The following is a 25,490-nucleotide window of genomic DNA, read 5'->3' as shown; positions in this document are numbered from 1 at the left end:
ACCCTGTTGTGTAAGGCATTAGACAAACAGGGAGAATTAGAGATTCACATCCACAAGCAGTTGTCATATGGCATTCATAAAGCATTAGCTAGATAAAAGTGGAATACAAGTTACAGAGAGAAAAAGCCCAAAGGACAAAACAAATGAAATGACTGCTGTGGAATGAAGCTAAAGTTAAGCTAAAGTAAAAGCGGAAGGTGGAAGGCTCATGTGAAGTTAGCTATTACTGTTAGCCTGCATGCTTACCCTAGGGACAAAAACCCTTTAGTCTGGAGCCAAAGGGATGAGTATGTCTGGTGAATAGTCTCTGGATCATGTCTCTAGCTCCAGAGAAAAGCTATAAAATGTATAATAGCAAAAATTCTCACTGTTATTTTTAACTTTTTAGTGATGAGGAGGAAGAGGAAGAGGAGACTGTGCACATGGGAAATGCAATCATGTCATTTTACTCAGCTCTCATAGATTTACTTGGACGCTGTGCACCAGAAATGCATGTAAGTTCATTCTACCACTTGCTCAGAAAATGCAAGGAGATTTGTAAACATAATTGTACATGTCTCACGAAACCTTTCTCTATTCAAAGCCTTCTTCCCTTCAAAAGGAAGACTTTATGGTTTCTTGCTGTATCTAAGTAGATAAAAGCTGCAAGCTGTTTATAAAGAACGATGATCTTTTGATTCCTTTATGTATTTTATTTATCTAAAATTTTGGTAATTTTTACATGACTATGAAATCAAAGCAAATATGAACTACTAGTGTTGCACAATTAAGTGACCACTATAATAACTTCCAAAACTGACTCTTTATTATTCTCTAGAAAGCCATAGAATAATTTTTATAAGAATGTGATAGAGGGCTGCTTTTTGTGTGCAATGATGAAATATGGTGCCCACACCTTGTGAATACATGGAAAAATATGTAAAATAACTATTTCAACCGTAATGCCTATAACAGCCACGTGCAAGACTTGCTTTTAATTAGACTGACTTGCTTGTTGGAGCTTAAAATTCTTTAGTAGCTTAAAACCCTCTATTTATCTCAATACAATAAGAGTAAGAAGTTTGGCTTGCAGCCTCCCTACTAACACTCAGAAAAGCTGTTAAGTTTATTAGCTATATGTGGCTCTCTATTGCCAGACACAGCAGTTTCATGTTATGAAAATTACTGGTAGGGATTTTCAGACACAGGTTATGAATACTAATTTCTGCTAGAAGTTGAAAGGAATTGCTCACCTCATTGTTGCAAATGCCTTTTTAAGACTTTTAAGCATAAAAATGATAGAAAAATGCATGGACACATCACACAGGTCGGCATCCATTTGTAGTGTAGAAAAGCAAGCTCAAAACTTGGCACCATGGATTCTCTAGGTAACATGGACATTTCATATGTTTTGGTTTTATCACCATAACTGGTTGATTTAGGAATCTTACCAATGTGAGGTTTTTGCCTTATTGGGAATTTATAATATTGTAAAATCATTTATATAAAAATAAGACCAGATACAAATGTAGGAACAGTTGAATTTGGCAACTTCATTAATTTTTGGATAAATTGAATTTCTGTACATTTTATTCCAGTGTTTGAAAAAAAAAATCATATTAATACAAAAATTTTGAGGAAAACTTTCTCATGTCTCGCAATACTAAATTTCTTAACTGATAAATTTTTCTAACAGCTTATTCAAAGTGGAAAAGGGGAAGCTATTCGAATCAGGTCGATTCTTCGATCCCTAGTTCCAACTGAAGATTTGGTGGGGATTATAAGTATACCACTAAAGTTGTCCACAGTTAACAAAGGTAACTTCAATACTTCTGTTAGACCATTTATTTTTTTATAAGTCTTTTGCCACATTTGCCCTCAGATAAAAAATAGAGCAGTTTTATTAGTTAAATGTAAGCAGAGAACTGTTCAAATTTTAATTAGATCTGCATCTATTAGAGCTGCTCCAGTGGCACAGATATTTGCTCCTGTAGAGCAAAGAATGTAGGAAAGTAAGAAATACTTTAAAGGATCACACCAGTGGGCCAATACTTGGTTTCCAGCAGTGGCTTTAGAGCCACTAACTCCTTAGGTAAAATATTTAAGCTTGGGCTCAGTCCCTTTGTATTTCCACATTATCCAGTCATCTGTAGAATATTTTACCATTAATTTCTAAGCTTTCATTTAAGAGTGAAAGATAATTAAATTGCAAAATAATAGGGGTTTCTAAAGAATAAAATCTTTCTGTTCTAAATGAGTCTTTTTCAGCATAGAACAAAACTGAGGAAGAATGTAGTTTTCTTTGAGCAAGTGATTTAACCTATTAAATGTAATTGTGATGTGTTTCATTGCCTTGGTGGTTTTTTGTTTCATCAGTTATCTACTACTAAAAAGTGCATTGTGTGTTTGTGTAGATGGCACAGTAAATGAGCCAGACATGTCTGCCAGTTTCTGTCCTGATCATAAAGCACCCATGGTACTGTTCTTGGACCGTGTCTATGGTATTAAGGACCAAAGCTTCCTCCTTCACCTACTGGAAGTTGGATTTTTACCAGATTTAAGAGCTTCTGCCTCTTTGGATACAGTACGTATTTCACTATTGAGTTTAGGCAAAATGGCTGGAAATAGTGGCTTTGTAAGTGTAAGAAAACTGGAATTTCAGGTCAAAACAGCCTTTAGAAAAAGGCATTGTAGGCTCACTATAAAACAAAATGAATATTAATTCACTATTAATTTACAGTGCAGGTCTGATTTAAGCATTCAGTGTATGAAGTGTAAAAGTAGTTTAAAATCTTTTGATACAGGTTGCACAGTAATTCAATAAGTACTTTGAGTATACTGCAACAGGCCTAATGATTGCTTTTATTTCATTTTTGTTTACAATAATTGCGCTGAAAATCCAGGAAGAAATTGAGATTCTAAGTGTTATTTAAAGCTTAGTGGGGTTTTCTAATCTGTTTCAAGCTAGAGGCTACATATTCTTTTCTGCTACTATTTGTTCAGGGTGCAGGGGTGCAAGAGATGGAACATAAATGGATGGCTTGAATTTTCTCCAATTGAAAAAGAAATTACTTTAGTCCTGGAAACATCTGGAAACATATATTATACAAACATTATACTGGAAACATCATTTGCACCCAGCCCCTCAGGAGACTTAAGGACTATTACATTGTTCATATTTAGTGACCTTTATCCAGTGTGACACTAGAGCTCATTTACTCCTTCATACAGGTTTCTCTAAGCACCACGGAGGCAGCTCTCGCACTAAACAGATACATTTGCTCAGCTGTGTTTCCACTGCTCAAGAGATGTGCTCCCCTCTTTTCTGGAACAGAGCATCATGCCTCTCTGGTGGACTCCACGCTTCACACAATATATAGGTTATCCAAGGGACGGTCCCTCACAAAGGCTCAAAGAGATGCTATTGAGGAATGCCTGCTTGCTATCTGCCAGTACGTATGATACCTGTGTACAAACAATTCCTTTGTGCAGGATAGGTATTTTAGCAGCTTCTTCCTTTGCCTGACGTACAATTTGATTCTTATGTAAAATAAATGACCAGTGTTTTCTCAGGAACTGAAATGTAGATTTGACTGTTCACATAAGAGGGTTCAGAGGCAGCACAATTTCTGAGCTATGTCCTTGGATAGTGAGATTCCTTAAGCACCTAGTACTGCTTTTTCAAAATACTTCTAATGAATGTTTTGCCTCCCAATATGTAAATTGACTTCAATTTTTATTTCATTTCCATTGAACTGCATGAATTTTGCTGATAACATCTATTTTTGAAAATTACAGCCATTTGCGTCCCTCTATGCTACAACAGCTCTTGAGAAGGCTGGTTTTTGATGTGCCCCTGCTCAATGAATACTGTAAAATGCCTCTCAAGGTAAATACTTTATTTTCTGTGCATGCATACAGTATAAAATTTCAAAAGAAAATGTTGTTGCCTTCTTTTTAAAAACAGAATGGGAAGGATAAAGCAATGTAAAATTACTTCTGAATTGAAAATAATGTTATCTGTTTTGTAGTCTTTCAAATTAAATGTAATGTTTGCAAAATTTTTGAAATCGTGCCTAATGTAAAGAGTAAGGTGATCATGATATTTTGTATAGTGAACTGTTGACTTTCCTGTTGCTTCAGCAAGAGTATTTCAATATATCAATTTAAATGTCAGTGTTATCTTGAGATTTCTTCTTCTGCTATATGAACTAAAATAGCTCTTGGTGGAATGCATGGTCCAGGAATGAATTTTGAGTGAAATCTAAGAGACAGGATGCAGGAAAGAAAATTCACCTTTTATTTTGAGTAATCTGTGACTGAAGTTTTATCTAGTTTTTCTTTTGTTTTCTTTTTTCTTTTGTTCTGTAAAAACAGAATTACAATTGTTAGATGATAAATGAATCATATTTAGAACTATTCTGTCAGGTTTGTTTCACTTTTTTGGGGGATAAAACAGCCTGATCTAAGGTCTGCATCTTTTTGTGAAATAATTGAAATTTTATCATATCTAAAGCAGAGCTGCCATATTCACAAACATATTCTGGAGCATCATTAATTTTTGATTAAAAGTGTGGTGTAGAGGGAGTGTTTGGTCTGGTTTTTAACTATTATTTTCCTTTCTTACACAGAATTGCAATAAAAAATAAAATGCCAAGATTCTAGTCTGATGCTAAATGAGATTTTTTAAATTTTCACGGGATAAGAATTTTTAGTTCTACAGAAGAAACTGGTAGAAATTTGAAATTACAAGGAAAGTTCACCGATAATTATCTATACTAGCTCTTTAACTGTTCAGATTTCCTGTATGATAGTTTTTTCTGTCAACTTTCCCAGACCTGAGCAGTCACAGCCAAGAGGGTGTACTGCATGTGTCTTCTGCAGTGTTTTGAGTAACACTAAAGCCACTACAAATGACAGGCATTAAATCAATTTGAATTTATAAAACTTCTCAAGAGAACCTATCATGTCCTGCCTTATACCCATTTTATTGTCTGTGGTTTTATCCTGTGAGCTAGTCTGTACTCAAATGGTGACAATTCTGAAAGTTTGCTACTCCCTGTAATCTTTGAGAATCTCACAGCAGGAGCTGGAGATAGTACAGGCTTTATACTTTCACAATATGGGCTCTGCTGCTCTTCCAAAAAGAAAAAGAAAAAAAAAAAAAAAAAAACCTTTATTCTGAGCCATTGGCAATGAAGACAGAGACACAAAAAATACCACTCCTGCAACTGTTTAGCATAACAGTTTTTTATTTTATTAAATAGCAATGTTTCACAAACATTTTTATTTCTTGAAAATCTAGCTTCTGACAAATCACTATGAGCAGTGCTGGAAATATTACTGTCTGCCTTCAGGAATGGGAAGCTATGGAATTGCAGCAGAAGAAGAGTTACACTTAACTGAAAAACTTTTCTGGGGAATATTTGATTCCTTGTCCCATAAGGTAATGGCTGCAATTCACATGACATTATGGGTGGATATAAAAGCATTACAGGGATAATTTGCTGTGCCAAGATGAGAAAGTTCCTGTTTTAATGGTTGTTTCATCTAATATGGGAGATAGAGCAATGAATGCTTTTAATGAACTGAAAAATTGAATACTGAATCTTGAAAGACTCTCTCCAAGCCAATGAAATTTCACATCTTTGGTTGATATACTTGTAAGCTTTACACTACTAATGAGTATTACTAATGTAATACTACAATACTATATGTATGTATATATATATATATTTATATATAATACTTATATATATATATATATATATATATATATATATATATATATACTCACACGCACACATAATGTTTAGTTCTCCCTGCACTAACATGTCAGTGTTGTCTGCTCTCCTATCTTGGCTCTGCTAAGCATTTCAAATTACTTTTACTGACATAAAATTAATTTTTAATAAATATATGTACGTGTTTATCAAATTGTCAGTATATGCAGAATAAATTTACATTGCCTGTCTTCAAATATATATTTGTATTTCTTTAGTTTTCCAGCTATTGCCCAGCTGAAGAGATATGATGCAATATACTATGAAATAAACACATTTCCATTTTTCTGTTGCAAAATGTGATATTGGGACTTTTAAACTTTCTCAGTTTTTCTCTCAGTAAAATAGTTGCATTTCTGATACGAGAAATGTCTTCCTGAGTAAACACTTTTTGTGCTTGCTTGGGATCAAAATTTAGCCCCAAAATTTATGCTTTAGGACAATATAAAAATCATATTCATTGTGTCTCACTGAATTTATGTTCTCTTTGTAATCTAAAGATTTAGATGATTGCTCCTCTAGGCATTCTGATTTATAATATGGAATAAAAAATGGTCTCTGCATTATTCTGAAATGGCTTTTTAAGTTTTATTTGTATAAAATTTTAGTAACATTTACCCCTTTCTTAGTGCTTTCACAAATGCAGAGTGTCAAGAGTGCCTGGTGTAATAATATGTTTCCAATTAATGAATCTTAGATTTTGACAGATAAATTAACATGATGTATTTCTGCCAGTACTGGTGGCTCTCTATAACATTTTTATTTTTCTGTAAATGGTAGTAAGCCAGGTGAAAGAAGAGTTGTGTAAATCTGATCTGCTGACCTACCATATTTTCCACTATTCTTTTTTGTTCTAAGCTATTCACAGGTTTGATGTTATTAAAAATAATGAAATTACTTTGGTACAGTAAATCAAAATTTCCCTTAATGAGCATATTTTAAAATGAAACAGTGCAGGGTGAAAAAGAGGCTAAATGACAGTGGCTTCTGCTAATTCTGCAGGAATTAGTAATTTGAGAACTAAGGCAGTGTTTTACAGATTATCATGCTCTGTAAGTAGTGAAACAAGCCTGGATCCTCCCTGTAGAGGCCTTCATGGCCCAAAGAAAGCTTGAGTTGAACTCTGTTGCATGCATATACAAAGTGTCAGCACACTCTTATGTCAATCTGAGTAGTTTTAAGAACATATCACGTTGATATAATGGAAAATACATGTCGTGCTACAATAATTCTGCTTTATGTTTGAATTTTAAATGTGACTTACTGTTCGTTTTCTAATACTTGTACATGGCTATGGCTGCTTGGATTTCACTAACATTCTGCATGTTTTTCTATTGGGTTTTCCAACCAGTTCCTATCTCTCCTGCAGAAGTATGATCCAGAGCTCTTTCGAATGGCTTTGCCTTGTCTAAGTGCTATAGCTGGTGCCTTGCCCCCTGATTATTTAGATACACGAATTATGTCAACTTTGGAAAAGCAGACTTCAGTGGATCCAGAAGGAAATTTTGATCCCAAACCTGTCAGCACATCAAAGTGAGTCATGTAATTCATAGTGGTTTCCTTCCTTTAAATATTTTTATACTATTCCTTATTAACATTTTTATCTTCTGTAGGGAGAGTTGGCTGGTGACTGACATGTTAGTGGTATAGCACTTTCAGAAGTAGTGCAGGGATTTTTGCTTCCTTCTGCCAAATACTTTACTGAAATCTGTCCTGTTTGCCAGACATAAACCATATTCTTCTCAGCCTTGAACAGGTGTTTAATATTTCCATCTTGTGTCTGCAGAGAAAATAGTGAATCCTATATTTATGTACCCTATTGCCTAATAGTTCAAATGTTTGGGATAGATAAATTAGAAACTGTCATTATTTTGTACGTGCTTATGACAATTTGTACAACATCACAAAAGTCTGGTGATTCAATTGGTCTGTAGGCCAACTTTTATAAATTCTTCACTTAATTTTGAGAATTGATCTGTAGAAACATGATATGGCAAAATCATGTAGGATGATTAGAGATTTGTCTTTCCTAGTAATTTTTTGCTTTTAAAATGCAGATCTTGTATTCAAGAACTGAGGACCAATAGCTCAGTCTTGCTAATAAAGTCTTTTCTTTCCATCATTATGCATTGTGAAACATCCACATTAATAGTATTCTTTATTAAGAATTAGCAACAAATTTACCTGTAGATTACAGTGAAGGTTTTTGTTTCTTTGCGATTTCAGTTGCTAAAAAGTGTGACTGTTAATGCACTTAAAGGTTCTCTGCAAATGCCATTATAGCTATGCCTTTTTTGTGGCATTCCTTTTAAAGAACAGGGAATTGCCATGCCAAATGCTTTGCCTTTATTTGAAGGTGAAGCATTTTTGATTGGTGAAATCTTTTGCTGACATTTTCTTCATAAGTCAGACTGCAGTAAATTATGATTGAATGACCACAGCCCTCTTTACTTACAGCCTTGTACTTCCTGAGAAGCTGGAGTATATTGTAAGCAAGTATGCTGAACATTCCCACGATAAATGGGCCTTTGAAAAGGTAGGAGTTATTTTAAGACTGGCCACTGTCCAGGACTAGTAAATAATTACTAGGGTGAATACTGAAATTGAAACTGGACAGTTTAACAGATAGGCCCTTGTTCAGGTCGTATGGATGTCTACATATTTATTTTGGGATATTTGGAAGAAACCTATTCCTTAGGAAAATGCATTGCAATTAGTTACTTTTTCAAAGAATTTATTAGGAGAGACTTGAGGGTACTGAAAAAGACAGAGTCTGGTCTGGGTTTCCAGGGGTTTTTTCTTTGTCTGGGGGTTTGGTGGGTTTTTGCTGTTCTTTGGGGTTTGTAAAAAAATTTTTAGGTAAGGATATACAGCTCTTTAGGTAGTGGTGCTTTTTGACTGGGAGTCAGAGATTCAGTTTTACTGCAGCAGCTCTATGGTCTAAGAAAGTACAGCCTAATGTAATTTTTTATTTCAGATAGTAGTTGTAGATTTTCTTTCTTCTTAGCTTTAAGAAACCTGTTATGTATTGAATTCCTCTATAATTTTCCAAATGCTCTGTCGCTATGTTGTGTTTCTGTTTCATTATTTCTAGAAAGCTACAAGACAATGAATTCTTCAATAATTTATTATAACAATTAATAACAAATGAATAGCAATTTTATGGAAGAGTTGTATTAAATAATTCTCTTGTTTGGGGGGGGCTATGTATGCAAATTTGTATAGGAAGTTACACATACATATGCATATGTAAATATGCACAGAATAATTTCAAACCATAAATTTCACTTACTTTTCTTTAAGGTAAAGGATTCATTAGTTACGTCCTTCAGTTCTTGGTCTGTTAATGTTACATATTCTTCTCTATGTTTCTGACTTTAGTGTCTGTAGAGAACTGGGACAGTATATTTATTGTATTTTGGGACAGTCAGTGCTGTCTCAATGCATGAGTCTGCTTGAAAGGGGCCAGTGTAAGTTAGGCTCAGGACTGGTGTTGTGAGACCCACTGCTCACAGGTGGCATCCCTTCTGTCTCAGGTGTGTTTTGTTCCTGCATGCCCACAGATCCTCCCCTGTGGCACTGAGCAGCTCTTGGAGTGGGTTAGCAGTTTGATGTGACAAAGGACACTGAAATTTGCTCTCACTCATCAATGCTGGTCTCATGTTACTTCATTGGGGTTTGCAGTTGTCTTTTTTTTTCTTTTTCAGACTAATAGTGGATGGAAATATGGTGTTTCACTGGATGAAAATATGAAGACTCACCCATTAATAAGGCCTTTCAAAACTTTAGCTGAAAAGGTAATAGAGTAAATTTCAGCTGCATCAATATTAAGTAGATTGATTTGTGTGCTTTTAAAAATCCATTTCAAATATATTCTGTTAAATGTCAGGCAGAGGAACAAACAAGAATTCTTACAGTTAGTAGATACAACTTTCTGCTGAAGTGATTTTTCAGTTAATCTTACCCTGAGTCTTGTCTAATTTACTTACATTAGGCATAACATTAATTGTTTCTTCATAGGCCTCGGCAAATTTGAATTCAGAAGTATTAGTAGCACAGATTTTCAGGCTTCCATGGATGAGGAATGACTGGCAGAAACTCATGAACTTTAATGAAACTGTAATCTAAAATATATGAAGGCAATTTTGTCTTCCAGAAAGATGGTAGAAAAATGTAAAAAGTGCGTAGGAGATGATTCAGTTGAAAATGCAGAAACACATTAAAAGTATTTTGAATTTCTTGACTAGGCACAAATGTCTTCTAGTTGTCAGAACAGTAAAGTGAATTTGAATTCTGTTACTTATTTTAGTAATGATTCATTGGGAGACACAAGTCAATTACATATGTCCCTCCTCACCAGATATTTCCTGTTTAGAAAATAGACATGACAAGAATCCAGAGGGATTAAGGAGGTTGAATTTCCTAAGGTTTGTAAATTGCTTTGGAATCTTTGGAGAGGAACCAAAGCATCGTTGGTTGTTATTTAAGCAGTTCAAAGAGAATTTTCTGAATTGTCTGAAATTAGCAGTTTTGAACATAAAAATCAGGTCTATCCCTAAAAGCTGTTATTTTGAACAACTGGTTTATGATGCAACCTGAAGTATTGTTATTTAATTGATTTGAAAAGTCTTAATATAGCATACTCAGAATTTTGCCACAAATTTTCAGACTTTTTCTTACACTTTTACTTTTCAAAGGAGTGTTGGAATATGGGCTGCTGCCTATTTTTTGATTGGTAACTGTGTTTATATGAAGACGTGTATAGTTCAGTAACCTTCTGTATCTGTGAGTAGATATAAATTCAGGAAGACTAAAAAACGGTCTTGGGTGCTTGATGCATTTGAAGATACAAAATTGTTTAACTAATTTTTAGCACTCACAGTACCATCATTTCTTTTATTATTTTGTGCTGATGGAATTAATGAATAAGTTTCTAGATCCAATATACATTATTGCTCCAGGGCTCATTGCAGTGCTGTTAGGTTCTAACTCTTATCCCAGAAATAAATGCCATTAAGAATATTTTTTTTATTGCAGGTGTTTCAAAGCTTTTCTCTCATGTAAAAAGAACTATATTTTGTGTTCTCATAGAATATAAAAATTTTTTATAATTTTGTGGTACTTGGCACTTAGTAGAGAAGGACAGACTATTTTTATTGTGCTTGGACTACTTACTAAATACAGAAAAAAATTTGAATTATTTCTTCAAAGGAAAAGGAGATTTATCGTTGGCCTGCCAGAGAATCATTGAAAACCATGTTGGCTTTGGGATGGAGCCTAGAAAGGACCAAGGAGGGAGGAGAAGCAATGATACATCAGCGTGAAAATGAAAAGCTTCGTAGCATATCTCAGTCTAGTCAGGTAAGGTAGAACAACACCTTGATTTTAAAAAACAAGAGGCCTGTTAATTAATTTACCAATAAATTATTAACAATTTTGTCAATTTTATTTTCTTTTAGTGAAAAGAAACTTTTAATGGTAGAGTTCTAAGATTAAAAGTCATGTCACTACAATAAACACTGTGCCACCCTGAAGAGGAGATTCCAAAAAGCTTTTAAGACAATGAGGCTATAAGAGACCATAGATATTAATTTTCTTAGAAGAACTGAAAAACTTTTTAATATAGTCATTCAAAGAAAACAGACAAAGCATTTAAAGTCCTTAATTTTATAAAAAAAAATATAGCAATATTTTTTTGATTGGTCAAACAGAAGAGCCTAACATGGGCTTTTGTTAAGATTATAATTATGACCGACAGATTGCACATTTGCTTTTTTTTTTTTTTTTTTTCCAAATCTACAGGCAAAAATTTCAGGTGATGATAGATTTTTTTCCATTTGTAGATTTTTAAAATTGCATGTTGAGGCTGCTGGTCAATATGTCTTGGAGGAGGAGGAAAGCTGTTTAAAATTATGAAATGTGTTGGAGAATTGGTATTGCACCCTTCAAGGTGAATTTCACACATGTGTACATAAATATAGTGAGAGTTAAGAAGCAGTGCATTGGGCACAAGTCCTGGAAGGAGTGTGCAAAGTTGTGTCACAAACTACTTCCTTATGTACACTTGCACCAGCACTGATCCTGTGAGCATCAGCACCTGGCACCTTAAGCCTGTGTTGAGTTCCTTCTCCAAGCCCACTGTTTGCTTACCAAAGAGGCCCCTGAGCACTCATTACAAGATAATACTTCAGTATTTCTTATCTCTTCAGCAAACCTCACTCCCTTACAGGAAATTCTGCTGTCTCTGGAATCTCTGCTTCCAGCCAGTTGAACTTGCTCTGCATCTGGGCCTTCTTGGCCAAGAAGATGCATGACAAAAACATGACAGAGTAGAGGTTTTCAGCACATAATTAACTAGAGTAGACGTTTGAAATCACTGATTTATATGTAACCATTCACACATACATGCACCTCTCACAGGTTTTTGAACTGGAGCTTTCTCACTTAAACCAGTTGAAGATTGTGTTCATACACTACACACCTACTTTTTCTTAGTCTTTAATTTCCTCAAGAAAATAATTTATCTTTTTGTTGTACTGTCTCATCCTTAGCACAGGGCTCACTCAGACTATTCCCACATGGTTCTGTCATGTTTTGAAAGGACATCTTGTATGTCTCATGATTGGTTTCCTCCTAGGCTAAAACCTTACTTCTTTGCAGCTTGCCACCTATTGTGAATAGAGAGATCTAAGTATTTGCAGCAACCTGCATGCTTCCACACTAGCAAACCCATTCTCTAATCATCCAGTGCCTTCAGTACATTGCAAAATAGGTGAACAGTTTCCACAAGAAATATAAAGTTGGGAATGGTGTTACTCTAATCAAGTCAGTAACAGAGATGTGGTAATGGATTATTTGATTCTTTTATCTGAAATTATTTTATCTGAGAATAATTTTCTTTTCCCCTGCAGGGAAATGGGTATAGCCCAACACCACTTGATCTCTCTAATGTGGCACTTTCTAGGGAGCTTCAGGTTCGTATTTGTGTTTTGCATATATTATGCGGAAAGGAATGGATGTACTTAGTCTTATTATTATTAATGAGTTGAAATTTGTTAGGTTTTATGAGTGTAACTGGGACTGTAGTTATGATAAGATGTTGTAGAAAGGGTGCATGCTATTTACATACTGAAAGATGAAATTTCCACTGTTCATGCCATTGGTGCTTCCTGAGTTCCCAGAAAAAATTCAGCATGAAGTTAGGGAAGGGGCTGTCAATAGCATGCTATAATATGTGTATCCTGTGCTTGTGCTGACTTCAAAGAACAGAAGAATAGAGAAATTCCACGTAACTGTGATGTTCCTTTATCACAAGACTGTAGACTTAAGACTGTGAAACTATGTAGAGTTACAGAATTTTTAATCATCACCTAATCTTACATATTGTTTTTTATGATGCTAATGTAGGGAATGGTTGAGGTAATGGCAGAAAACTACCATAATATATGGGCCAAAAAGAAGAAAATGGAGTTGGAAAGTAAAGGTAAGCCACAATCCTGCAAATCACACCAAAAAAGACAAGGAGAATGAGGGAGAAGAAACAATCTGAAAGATGACAGTGTAAGACAATCAAAATGAATAGTTACTTTTGTACATAAGGCAGAACAAATCTTAGAGCAGAAAAACTTACAGTTCTTTCAACTTACTAAAGGTGGAGGTAGTCATCCTTTACTGGTACCTTATGACACATTGACAGCCAAGGAGAAATCACGGGACCGTGAAAAGGCACAGGAGCTGTTTAAATTCCTTCAAGTCAATGGGATAATCATATCTCGGTGAGTTGCACATTTTTTCAGATGCTTGCTTGCATTCAGTGCCCAAACCAGCATGTCAGTCTTATCTCCCTGCAGACTGGCAGTTATTAACATAATTACTGTTCAGCATGTCTTCTAGCAATCAGAGTTATTTTCATGTTCAGAAAGACTCTTCTAAAACAGCATGTTCAGGCAACATTTTTAATGAGTATGTAATCATAGTAAATGCAAAATGCAACAGTAGGGTAATTAAACAAGAGGATAATTTAAAATGTCTAAGTTAGCAGCCAGCAGTGTCAGTAAGGATCATGGGAAAATTCATCTGAGGTCTGATACTGAAACATATCTATGTAAAACTGCTTTTTAATCCAGTTTCTGAAAAGAAATATTGCTTTGAGTTCTGTAAAGTAATAACACAAAGTGGCTCTACTTTGTGGGCACTAACTTCTACTGTAGCAAAAGCATAAACATCCTTAGTTTTACTGCAGATTGAATTGCTGTGTCTCAAAGTAAGCTGGCCTGTGAGGACTTGTTACTGTAATATGTAGCTTTACATGATGGAATTGTGAATTACTATACTACAACTCTCCTCTTTTATTTGATGAGAAACTCCTGAACACATAGGAAACCTCAATTTTCTGGCATTCAGCATTTTTGTGAACTAAATTGTATCCATGAACAAATTTTTCTGTACATGCACAGAGTCAGACCTTTCCTGTTTTCACCTATTTCTACATTTCAAGTCTTTTATTCTATTGAAAGTATCCTCAGAAATTTATGAAAACCCATTTTTAGCATCTTCAAAATGTAACTTTGTTAACTTCAAGAATTAATAATATTTCTAAGAGATGGGAAAACAGTTCTAAATATATTTCTGTAGTACTACAGAGAAAAATTCCTTCCTGCCACATATGTAGGCTCTCAGCCTGAATCCAATATGTAGGTGTGCCACCAAATATTTTTATAACCTCCATAGATGCTTCAGAGCCATTGAATGAGAAAAGCTGGTCTACTTAGTGCAAATGAATGATCTTCTGAAACACGAATGGAAATGCTCAAATTTTGCAGCTGCGTGTGTTTGGGTCAGGAAATCAATTTTTTCAGCGTTATATCATGGGACAAATCAACTTGAAAAAGCATGTTCAAACTCTTCATTGATATGGACAGAGAGTTTGCTGTGATTGTATCAGAATGAATCAAGATTATCATCTTTCCAGTGTTTTTTTCAGATGAATATATGCATATGTATATAAAAAAAATCTTTTGAAGTACTCATTGCAATTATCACATTTCAAGATGTCATTCTTGAAAACGTTGGACTAATCATTATAACACAGGAATTGTTTATAATTGGAAATGTATAGGCGGAACAGCATGTGTGCTTCACATATACCATCTGCCTCTGTTTTTGGGTTTTTTTGCTCTTTGCTGAGAACATTTTTGAAACACTTAGTGTGTTTATGACATACAGATAAATCTATAAGGCCTTACTCAAGTATGTATTAGAACCAACACATAATTTTGTTACACATCTTTAAACCTCTGCAAGCTCTTTGGATATTGTTTTTTATACTTCACAGACCTATCAACATCTTTCAATATTTAGGAAATTATGTGTAATCTCTTAGGAACCAGGACTTCTTATAAACTCAAAAAGAAAATATTTACCGTGACATCACTGAAAATACAGATAAGTACTTAGTCTCCTTTGTGAAGGTGAGGCAGCAGAAGATGCCTCTCAAGCATACATAGCTGTTAATTCATACTAAATTATTTGATTGCACAGGTGATAAATTAAGAGTCATCAAAGTATACAAACTAGAACTCTAAAAAATTTATTTTTTTTTTCACAAATTAAACTAAGACTGGAGGTTAGAGTCCTACTAAGTTTGTGTTTAAAATGGGATTGAAATGTCTTCCTTGGTTCTCTGGCTTTCTTCCCCTAGACTATAACCATTTCTTTCCTCTTAACTGTGTTCTGACATGGTCAAGAGCATATATTTTATTATTAGATTTTTTGTTGTTGTTAAAATTTCTGCTGCATCTGCCTTCTCCCAGAATTACTTTTTTTACGTGGATTTCTCTTATAGCCGTTTTTCAACTGCCAATTTAATATTCCATTTTTCCTCCCTAATTTACTCCCATACCAGTGGTAAGGACTCTCAGTACAAATGATCATTTTCTTATACCACAGAAGTGAGTCCAGCAACTTTCTTTTTTCCTGTTCCTTTCTTGCTTTTGCCTCAGTGCCACAAACTATCAGTTCCCTCCTTCTTCCCTGCTTCTGACACACTGGTCAGCTCCTCTGTAGTCTGCATGTCCTTTGCCAGGTTATTTTCTCTTAACTGATAAAGGCTGAGTCCTCCTATCTGTTTCTGCTTGAAGAGGCTGTATAGTAGCAGATGAAGTAGCCATTTATGATTCACCAGAGGTTTTCCTTCATGTCACTCAGTCACTTCCTCACTTGATAAAGCAGTTAGATGTCACAGGTGTCACCCACTATCTACCAATAGCAAATCTGAATCAGAGTTTAGTTCTTTTGATATTGGAAAAAAGAGACTATGAAGAAGTTGTAAACTAAACAAAAGTACAAGAGAACCTCAAGGAAATGAAGATGAAAGAATTAATGATTTTTGAAAGCAAGTACATTTGAAAATAGAATAAGTTTAAAAATGTATAGAATTAAGTGACTTCAAAAGGGTAATGAAAAAAAAAATCCCTGTTCTTGTCCTGGATGCCAAGACAGAAAGCATTGTTTGCAGATTTGTGGAATGAACCCTTAGCAATGAATTGGAGAGTTTGGCTACCCCTCAGAGGAGCTTTGATAGTCTGGAGAAATGGGCTGACAGAAATCTTATGAGTTTTAGCAAAGGTAAATGCAAAGTCCTATACCTGGGCTGGAGTAATCCCAGGAGTAGGGGAGCCAAGCCTTAGAGCAGATGTGCAGAAAAGCTCTTTGAATTGTGCAAGTTGAACATGAATCAGGAATGTGTCCCTGTGATGATGAAAGCTGACTGTGTACCAGGCTTTATCAGCAGGTGTGTCCTGCAGGTTGATGGATCATGAGATTCTCTCAGGATGTGTTGTACCAGTTTTGGTTTTAAGGAAGACATTGAGAACAAAGTCACTCAAGTGGGAGGTCACTGAGATGCTCTGTGGATGGATGCCAATGTCATGCCAGGAGAGCCTCTGAGGAGTGGTTGAATTTTTCAGCTTTAAAACAGAAGGCTACAATAGGATTTATGTCTATCTTCAACTACTTCATGGAAGGTTATAGAGAAAAAGAGGGCAAACACTAACTCCTCAAAAGTAATAAGTTGTTACAAGGAAAATTCCAGTTAGATATAATAAAATATTTCACCATTATTTTGAGGGTGGCCAAATATTATAGGATCTCCAGGGTCATTATGAGATTTCAATCCTTGAACCTACTCCTTCCAACCTTAATTTGTGTGTAATCCTAAAGAATTTTAGAATTTTGGTCATGTAAGTTTCACTTGTACTTAAAATCAAATCCAGTACTTTAAATCAGGCCCAGACGACCACATGTATTTTTATTCCTCTTTAATATCTTGAATGATCAGCCATGATTTATGTATATGAATTTATCTTAAAAAGTAAACAATATATGCCTCTTTAGAAGTTATTGTATTCTGTTGAAATTTTTTCGATGATTTAATAATATAATAGTCTGTTACTAACATTTAAGTTTTCATTTAGTAGCTGAAGTAATTTTGGCTTTGTTCCTTCATAAAATAGAAGGACAAAATGAAGTCTAACAGTGACTAATCAAATGAAGGGTAGTACTTAGGCTGAATTTGTAAAGGTGCAACTGCTGACTTCCCAAACACTTGGAATGTAAATGTGCCAGAAGTAGAAATTGAGTGACCAATGCATTACTTTGTTAGGTACAGATGCATGATGGCTTTGTTCGTGCAATGAGGTAGCTCTCTAAAGTTCTTATCCTAAAATACATGCATTTTGGATACTTTATTCATAAGCTATCATTTATTAAAGTCGGTTCCTCTTATTAAAGACCTCTTATTAAAGTCAGTTCATTTTTCTCTATTTCCTCCTAGACCGTTGATCATTAAGTGTTACCATGGTCATTTTCTCCTTCTCATGGAAAATTAACCATAATTTTAAAAAAAAGCATGAAATGCTTCATAGTACTGTCCCTATTTGTACTACTGTCATCATCAATGCTACTTCTCTTAATCCTATTCAAAACAGGGGCCTGAATGACATGGAGTTGGATGCTTCATCCATGGAAAAGAGGTTTGCCTTTAAATTTCTGAAGAAAATTTTAAAATATGTTGATTCTGCTCAAGAATTTATTGCACATTTGGGTAAGTTACAGATTTTTTTTTTTAAATAGTTAGAATTGTTGATATTTAAATATTTGATTTATAGGTTCACAATTTTAGTGATCACTATTTTTATTGCATTTAAGAAACTTGAATAATGTCTTTTAATTTTCAGATTAAATTATTGAACATTTGTAACTAGCTAAACAGTTTCTGCTCTTTTATTTTTGAGTAAAACTAATTTTTTAAGTCTATCAGAAAGATCTATTGTGCTATTTATTATTAGACAGCTTTTTATTTGTGTCTGCCTTGATTGCATCCTTGCAGAAGCCATTGTAACCAGTGGAAAAACTGAAAAATCTCCACATGACCAAGAAATAAAATTCTTTGCTAAAGTGAGTGATTACTTCATGTTCATATATGTTCCACTATGCAGAATATATAAATTTATAATGTTAGACTGCTTTTCACATAATGGAAATATATATTTTCCATTTTTTATGATAAATAATCAAAGTGTTATCAAATATTTTTAAATGTGTTCAAAAATATCTCAGTTTATTTGCTGGATTCAAATATTTCAAAATACTTCAATATATCTCTTTCTGTATGAGAAAGAACATAAAATTTAAAAGGCAGATTATTCATTACATGATATTAAATATTCTCACTGAATATATAAATTTAATCTGATTTTTTTGCCACAAGATATCACTGAAGTGCATATCAACTAATTAGCAGAAAGAAATACTCCTATGCAGTACTAGATCCAAACCAGATATCTCTGTGGAAGTCTGTTTATTATTTATGTAATTTTGAATAAAGTTTTAAGACTCCAATTTTTAATTTACATGAGTTTGTGTTTGAAATAAAAAAATACAGTTGTTAAAGAGCTAAAATTCTTTTTATGAACTTTGACCAATCAAAGCATTGCTATTACATTTACTTTTGTGCTCTGTAAAAAATATATTTTGTGTCTATATTTCTTAGGTTCTTTTACCATTGGTTGATCAGTACTTTACAAATCACTGCCTCTACTTCCTCTCTTCTCCATCAAAAACCCTCAGTAGCAGTGGATATGCATCAAATAAGGAAAAGGAAATGGTAGCAAGGTAAGTAAAATCAAAGTTATCCATAGTAGGGTTTTATTCAGATAACCAAAGATTGTAGAGAAAGATAGATAGTTCAAAAGCTTATTTTCCTTACCTGGAAAGTGAATATTTTATTCTACATGAGAATGACCGTGAGAGAATAAAATTCCTCATCTTTGTATTCCTTATTTTATTTATATATATATATATATATATATATATATATATATATATATATATATATATATCACAATTAAAGAGTTTAGTATATATAATAATTATTTATTTTACAATATGTAATTGTAGATGATAACATCAAAATACTAATAAACTATTCTGTGCGCAGTTGAATTACTTAGTTTCTTTCCTGTGGGGTTCTGTTTCATTGTGGGTGGCAGTTTCTGATTAAAACTCTTTCTACTGTTGGTTCATTTAAATGATCTCACACTTATTTAAATGTTCAGCTACTAAAAAAATGTTTAAAATACCCTGAGGCAGCTTTTTAGGGGGAAATGCAGATTCTACACAAAATTACTTTTTCCCTTGCACAAGTATTGCTGGAATTTCATATTTTTTGCATGCCTTTACTGTTTGGATGGAATCAACCATTTGACACAAAGTCATTCTAGAAAATTCTGTTAAGAATAAATGCCTCTTAATTTAGAATGTGCTGCCTATATGAAAACAGGAATTTCTCTTTCCTGTGATTAAAATTTGAAAATAATATTAAATAATATTTAATTGTGTTTTAGCTATGACTTTAATGATTTGCCAGGTTTTTTTCCTTTCCCTTGTGGTATGCTGCCAGTTACTTTCTTTTGGAAATTTTGTGCCACAGTATTTCAGACTGTTTTACTCTTGTGCTTTCTTAGTTTAGGTGTCAGTTTCTCAGATTTCTTTAACTTTCCTTCACTGTATTGACCAGAGTTAACTGCTTTTCCCAGTGGAAAGTAGCTATAAAATTTGAAAGTAAAGGTTATGTGTTATTACAGAAGATCAGGCCTAGGGCTCAGCTTCCTAGATTCCAATCTTCAATTTATCTCTCAACACATTTTTGCATTTCTCTAAATTATTATTACCCTTTGTTTCCATCTTTTATGTGGGGGGGTCCTTATGGAGCAGTTGTGTGTAAGAGTGCTAAGTCCCCAGATTCTGCTTTACCCAGCTCTCAGATATTTACAAACCTGCAAGACAGTCCTCCAGGAACTGGGAAAGACAACTCAGGCTCAGGAGGATGGAAGTGTCACTTCATTTCATTTCCATTTCATGCTTCCTCTCTGAGTACTCCTGTTACTTCTCTAAAGTCAGTCAGCTCTCAATGAAGGTAGGACGATGTGTTCTAGGGCTATAGAAGTGGCTTTACAAAGGCACGTGAAGAAGTTAGAAGTCTAGCACAAGCACCTGCTAGCACAACTGCAGAAATATAATTCTTTGTGCACCCTTCACTGAGAGAAGTGACTATCTGCCATTTTCATCTTATAGGAAGTATAGTATCTCCCTACCATTGTGAAGATAACAATAAAAATCTGTGGTTAGTATGAGACCATACCAAGTCCTAAGGTATATGCTTCATTTTCTTATGCCCTAATTCCATCCTGTAAAGTATGGCCCAAATGATATGTAAGTCTGTCAGCTGTCTTTGTTGAAGTAACCCCTTTAATCTTCAGGGTGTTGATACTATATTCTCTTAATTATCCTACTATTTTGACATGTAGGTTAGATATGCAAGTATCTGATACACTTGCCAGAAGCTCTTCTAGTGTGTATATATTTAGGATTCATATTATCATCATCAGAGGTTAAACACAGACTTATTTATTTATTTATAAATGACATTCTTGCAAATTATTTTGAAAGTATGAAGATTTTTAAAGTCCATTTCCTGCAGAATGCCAACTAAAACACTAAAATTTTTCTCATTTTTTCTTGTCCCTACAAAAAAAAAATTCTTATTCAGAAATAATAGCCATAACGAATGACTCAGCCATATAGTAGGCAATTGTTGAAGACCACTGTCAAAAGTAAGTTTTAGATTTCAAGGCACTTCTGAAGTGGCGAAGTATAGAAAATGAAAGATCTCAGGAGCTTTAACATGTTACTCTGCCTAATGCAGTTGACTGTTAATCATCATCACTCAAAGTACACTTTCAAAGTATACTTTTCAAAGTATCACTCAAAGTACACTTTCCAGGAACTATGTTGTGTTTTCCTTTTCATATTCCTACTGTGCTTTACCTCCTATTCTAAATAACTCTTTCATCTTTGTCCTGTTTCGCTCTCTCTGTTTTTCTCTGCTTTAGCCTGTTCTGCAAACTAGCTGCTCTTGTTAGACATAGGATCTCACTTTTTGGTAAGTAGTTAAGAAAGAGCTTGATAAAAATCTAAAGAGTACGTAACTATTGTTTCTCTTCCCTGAAGATTTTCACAACTATCGCCAAAATTCTATTAAATGCTCCATAAGCTTCTAGGGAAATCTGTAAGGGCATTGAATATGGCTCTGAAGCTAGCACTTAGTAAAATATATAGGGTGTTGAAGCAGGAAGAAACAGCACATTTTCATATCTCCAGACTCCATGAAAAATATATCAAAAATAAAATCTTTTCAGTAACTTTTAGCTTTTCAAAAGTAATCTTACAGTAATTATTTTGATTTCTCTCATCCAGCCGTTGAATCCAATAGACTAATTTCTCAATAGATAAAAGAGGATGTAAGGAAAAATAATACACCTCCTACAAAGATATTGGAAAAAAAATTTTTAAAAAATTGTAAGTGCTACAAGATACAGAGTTCAGAATGCTGTGAGGTTAGGTGGTAAAAATGTGCCCCGAGTAGACATTAATTATTCTGTTTGGTTCTTGTACGGAAATTGACTTAAAAAAATTAAAAGTTATTTCTAGCACCAGACTTAACTCCCTGCTCAGTGACTGAAGTTGGGAGACTTATGTAATGTCTTGTTTAAACTGTGCATCATCAGTAAGGCCATTCTGGATCATTAGTGGTGGTATGTTTCCCGTGCTTTTGTGCTCTCATAGCATCTCTTTCTAACCAGGAAGTGATTCTGCTACAATGGTGAACTGCCTGCACATCTTAGCTCAGTCTCTTGACACACGGTAAGTTTGACACTTTTGTCCATGCTGCAAACTACCAGGGTTTCACAGAGCTTTTCAGAAACAACTGGATTGCTTCTGTATTTTTTTAATCTTTATTTGTAATCAACGATCTTCAGAGCATCAACAATTCAGATATCGCCCTCCACAGTAGTAAATTTTGTCTAAAGTGTTTCAAGTTCAATATCTCAAGTGTTTCTGCTCAATATCTGTCATTCAACCACTGAAAACACTTGTCAACATTTCCAAGGTCATTTGAAGACCTCATGGGGAGATATAAATGACATGACCATTGGAACTGGACTGCATGAATTCAGAGAATGAATTTCTGTTTTCAGTAACATGTACATTTCCAGAATTAATTCTGAAATTAGCAACATAGTACCTTATTTCTAGTACATGTTCATGTACTGATACCTGCAGATATTAAGAAAGTTTAGTGCATAGTGTAAAATTTGTCATTAGAAGTATGCAGAGTACATTAATATATGGGCATAGTTATATTTGCTAACTTTTACTGCTTATCATTGAAGTGATTGTGTAGATTAAAACAGAGGCAAGAATGGTTTTTTGAATTTGAGCTGTTTTCTGACCTGGATAAATTACACAGCAGCCTGATAATGAACTTATTGTGAACTTGTTCTGAACAGCGCTGGCATCTTCAGAAAAGTGTCAGAGAAGCATGCAAGAAGTCAATGAATGGGACTGTGATTCTGGCATTGCATTTGCATTTTCTAGCTTTAGGGTCTTTGAAGTATCCTGACTTACACACCTAGTTATTGTGGCTCCCATAAAACTATAGCAATTAGAGTTTGGGGGTTTTGAGCATATTTTATAGAGAAGCTTTCTCATGACTTTTGACATTTACTGAGAAGGCATTATCATATTTAAAAGCAGACCACAAAAACCTGGAAAGGCAAGACTGTGGAATCAGGGTCTCTGTTATTATTTTGTATTGAATACTCAAAGGAAATTGTTGCTTATACTGCTATTTAGATGTCAGTGCTCTTTCCTGTTCCTAATGTGAAGTCCCCTTATACAGGTGGGTGTCTTCAATGACTGACAAAATGTAACTAACCTGTACATGTATCTCCACACAACTACTAAATATCAAGAGAAATTTGATATTTTTTCCCTTATTTTTTTTCAGAACTGTTATGAAATCAGGATCTGAGCTTGTTAAAGCAGGACTGCGGGCCTTTTTTGAAAATGCAGCTGAAGACTTGGAAAAAACTTCTGAAAATCTTAAACTGGGAAAATTTACTCATTCACGAACACAAATCAAGGGTGTTTCACAGAATATCAATTATACTACAGTAGCATTGTTACCAATCTTAACATCAATTTTTGAACATATTTCACAATATCACTTTGGAATAGATTTACTTTGTAAGTATTTTATTTTAATGTGGAATTTTATTGTGTTAAAATGCTACAAATGTTTTTTAGTAATGACTGCATGGATTCAGAGAATGAATTTCTGTTTTCAGTAACATGTACATTTCCAGAATTAATTCTGAAATTAGCAGCATAGTACCTTATTTCTAGTACATGTTTAAAAATAATACTCAATAGGCTTAATTATGCACAATATTTCTTAAAACATTGAGAGGGAAACTAAAATATCCCTTTAAGTGCTCTCTAAATATGTGTATCCAACTAGTCTTCCATACAAAAGTACTGTTTTGTTGTATTAAAGGAGACAACTCACTATAAGTTCCCTGTGGATTTTCACTTACATGGGAAAACCACTGCAGGTCTTTGAATTTAAATTTTCCCTGTTTTTAACATCTGTTGGTTTAAAAATACTGAAATTACTCATTGAGATTCAGCAATATGCTAAATTGTTTTATTATTTTTTAATGTCTGTAATTATGTTCCAAAATTTTGGATATATTTAGGTCATAATTAAAAGATGGATAACCATGAAAATAATTTCTTAAAAATATGGTGAACCTTTAGATCATTTACTTAAAGGTTAGACACACACACAGAATGATGTTGTTTAGCTTAAAATTGTCCTCTGCCAGTGTGATAACCTGGAATATCTATTAATAAGTGTCTGTTGTCCTCTTGGAATATCTAATGATCTGGTAGGCTTTGGAATGAATGTAGATGATAGACCAGGAATTAGAGACATTGCAGGTAAGTACCCTGTGGAGTATGGACACTCAAAATGTCCAGTGATATATGTGCTAAAAGTTTTAGATACTGTTTAAGATATTGCATAAAACAGATGTTTGATATTTGAAAAGTAATCCTTAGCTGAATAAATACTGATAATGCATTTTCATTTTCCTCTAGTGGGTGATGTACAAGTTTCATGTTACAGAATTCTTTGTAGCCTCTATTCCCTTGGGACTGGAAAGAACATCTATGTTGAAAGGTATTAAGTGTAAAACTCAGCATGCAAAATTTTCTTTTCATTAGGAGTTTGTTGCTTAAGCAATAAAGCAGTTTGAATGAAAGGTGAATTTGAAAGAGTGAGAGATGTTTAAAATACACTTTCCCTTGAAAATAGTTGCTATACTTCAGCATTCAATTCCACAGGGAAAAAACCCTCAATAGAAGTAAATAACTAATTCTACATATGGCAGTGTATCTGCAGAGTCTATTTTTCCCATAGGAAAAGCTAAATTTTTCTTCAAGTTGCCATTAGGTTCTCAAAGTTTTTCTGCCACATATTGCTGTGATAAGTAGGCTGAGTACTAAGTAGGAAGCATCTGTTTCACACCTAAGTCTATAAAGAGTTCTCAAAAGAGTTGTCCTGAGCATAAAATCCTGAGATATGTAGAGTACTCTGACAACCATTAGCTCTACAAAGAAAACCACCAGTTACTTGTATTTAAAAATGACCAAGGTCTACAATTCCTTTAAGAATCTAGTTGTTCTGCTATGTTTCAAGCCCTTTCTTCCAATAGAAGGAGATCAAATTTGTATTTGTTAGCTCAGAAAATAGAACCCTCCTTGCTTGTGTATCACAGGACACCCATCCTAATACTTGTGAAAATTTTAGATTAGGCAATTTTTGCTGCCTTTCTTATGAAAAGCTTATGATCCACAGGGGGAGAGAGACTAAACTGGAAAAAAATTCAAGTCTGTAGTCTGGTTAGGAGAGGCTTTGCCTAGTGTAAGGAATGCTGGTTTCCAATTCCTTCCTTCCAGAGTTTATTCAGAATTCTTTCATACAAAATGCAAGAGGTGTCTGGTGGACAGATCTTTCCTCCTACTCTGCATGCATGCACATGTGTGCACAAGCTGTATGTTCTCATTCAGGCATTCATGCATCCTTCTCTAATCACAAAGCTATACTCTTTTCCTCTCTTTCTGGGCTTCAAAATCCTAAATACTCCTTTACATGGATCTGATAGGAAAAATAGGAAGTGCCTTATCCCTTATCTAACTAGCAGCCAGGGTCTCCTCATAGGAAATGAAACATGATTGTGTTTGAGCTGCCTTTCAATAAGA

General features: G+C 34.2%; 1 protein-coding gene across 1 annotated transcript in view; it reads left to right on the top strand.

Annotated features, from left to right (window-relative positions):
- Positions 1-25,490, top strand: part of RYR3 (ryanodine receptor 3) — a 150,306-nt gene that overhangs the window by 69,363 nt on the left and 55,453 nt on the right. Inside the window, exons 45-64 of the mRNA XM_059848220.1 lie at positions 389-494; positions 1,676-1,796; positions 2,394-2,563; positions 3,211-3,431; positions 3,778-3,868; positions 5,285-5,425; positions 7,114-7,295; positions 8,220-8,298; positions 9,470-9,559; positions 10,974-11,123; positions 12,674-12,736; positions 13,170-13,245; positions 13,414-13,537; positions 17,750-17,865; positions 18,151-18,218; positions 18,814-18,935; positions 21,215-21,264; positions 21,965-22,025; positions 23,173-23,411; positions 24,327-24,408. Coding sequence (XP_059704203.1) covers positions 389-494; positions 1,676-1,796; positions 2,394-2,563; positions 3,211-3,431; positions 3,778-3,868; positions 5,285-5,425; positions 7,114-7,295; positions 8,220-8,298; positions 9,470-9,559; positions 10,974-11,123; positions 12,674-12,736; positions 13,170-13,245; positions 13,414-13,537; positions 17,750-17,865; positions 18,151-18,218; positions 18,814-18,935; positions 21,215-21,264; positions 21,965-22,025; positions 23,173-23,411; positions 24,327-24,408 — 2,352 coding nt within the window. The remainder of the gene's footprint in view (positions 1-388; positions 495-1,675; positions 1,797-2,393; positions 2,564-3,210; positions 3,432-3,777; positions 3,869-5,284; positions 5,426-7,113; positions 7,296-8,219; positions 8,299-9,469; positions 9,560-10,973; positions 11,124-12,673; positions 12,737-13,169; positions 13,246-13,413; positions 13,538-17,749; positions 17,866-18,150; positions 18,219-18,813; positions 18,936-21,214; positions 21,265-21,964; positions 22,026-23,172; positions 23,412-24,326; positions 24,409-25,490) is intronic.

The sequence above is a fragment of the Haemorhous mexicanus genome, chromosome 6, assembly GCF_027477595.1.
Source record: "Haemorhous mexicanus isolate bHaeMex1 chromosome 6, bHaeMex1.pri, whole genome shotgun sequence".
Lineage (NCBI taxonomy): Eukaryota > Metazoa > Chordata > Aves > Passeriformes > Fringillidae > Haemorhous > Haemorhous mexicanus.
This window is presented reverse-complemented; position numbering and strand designations above follow the sequence as displayed.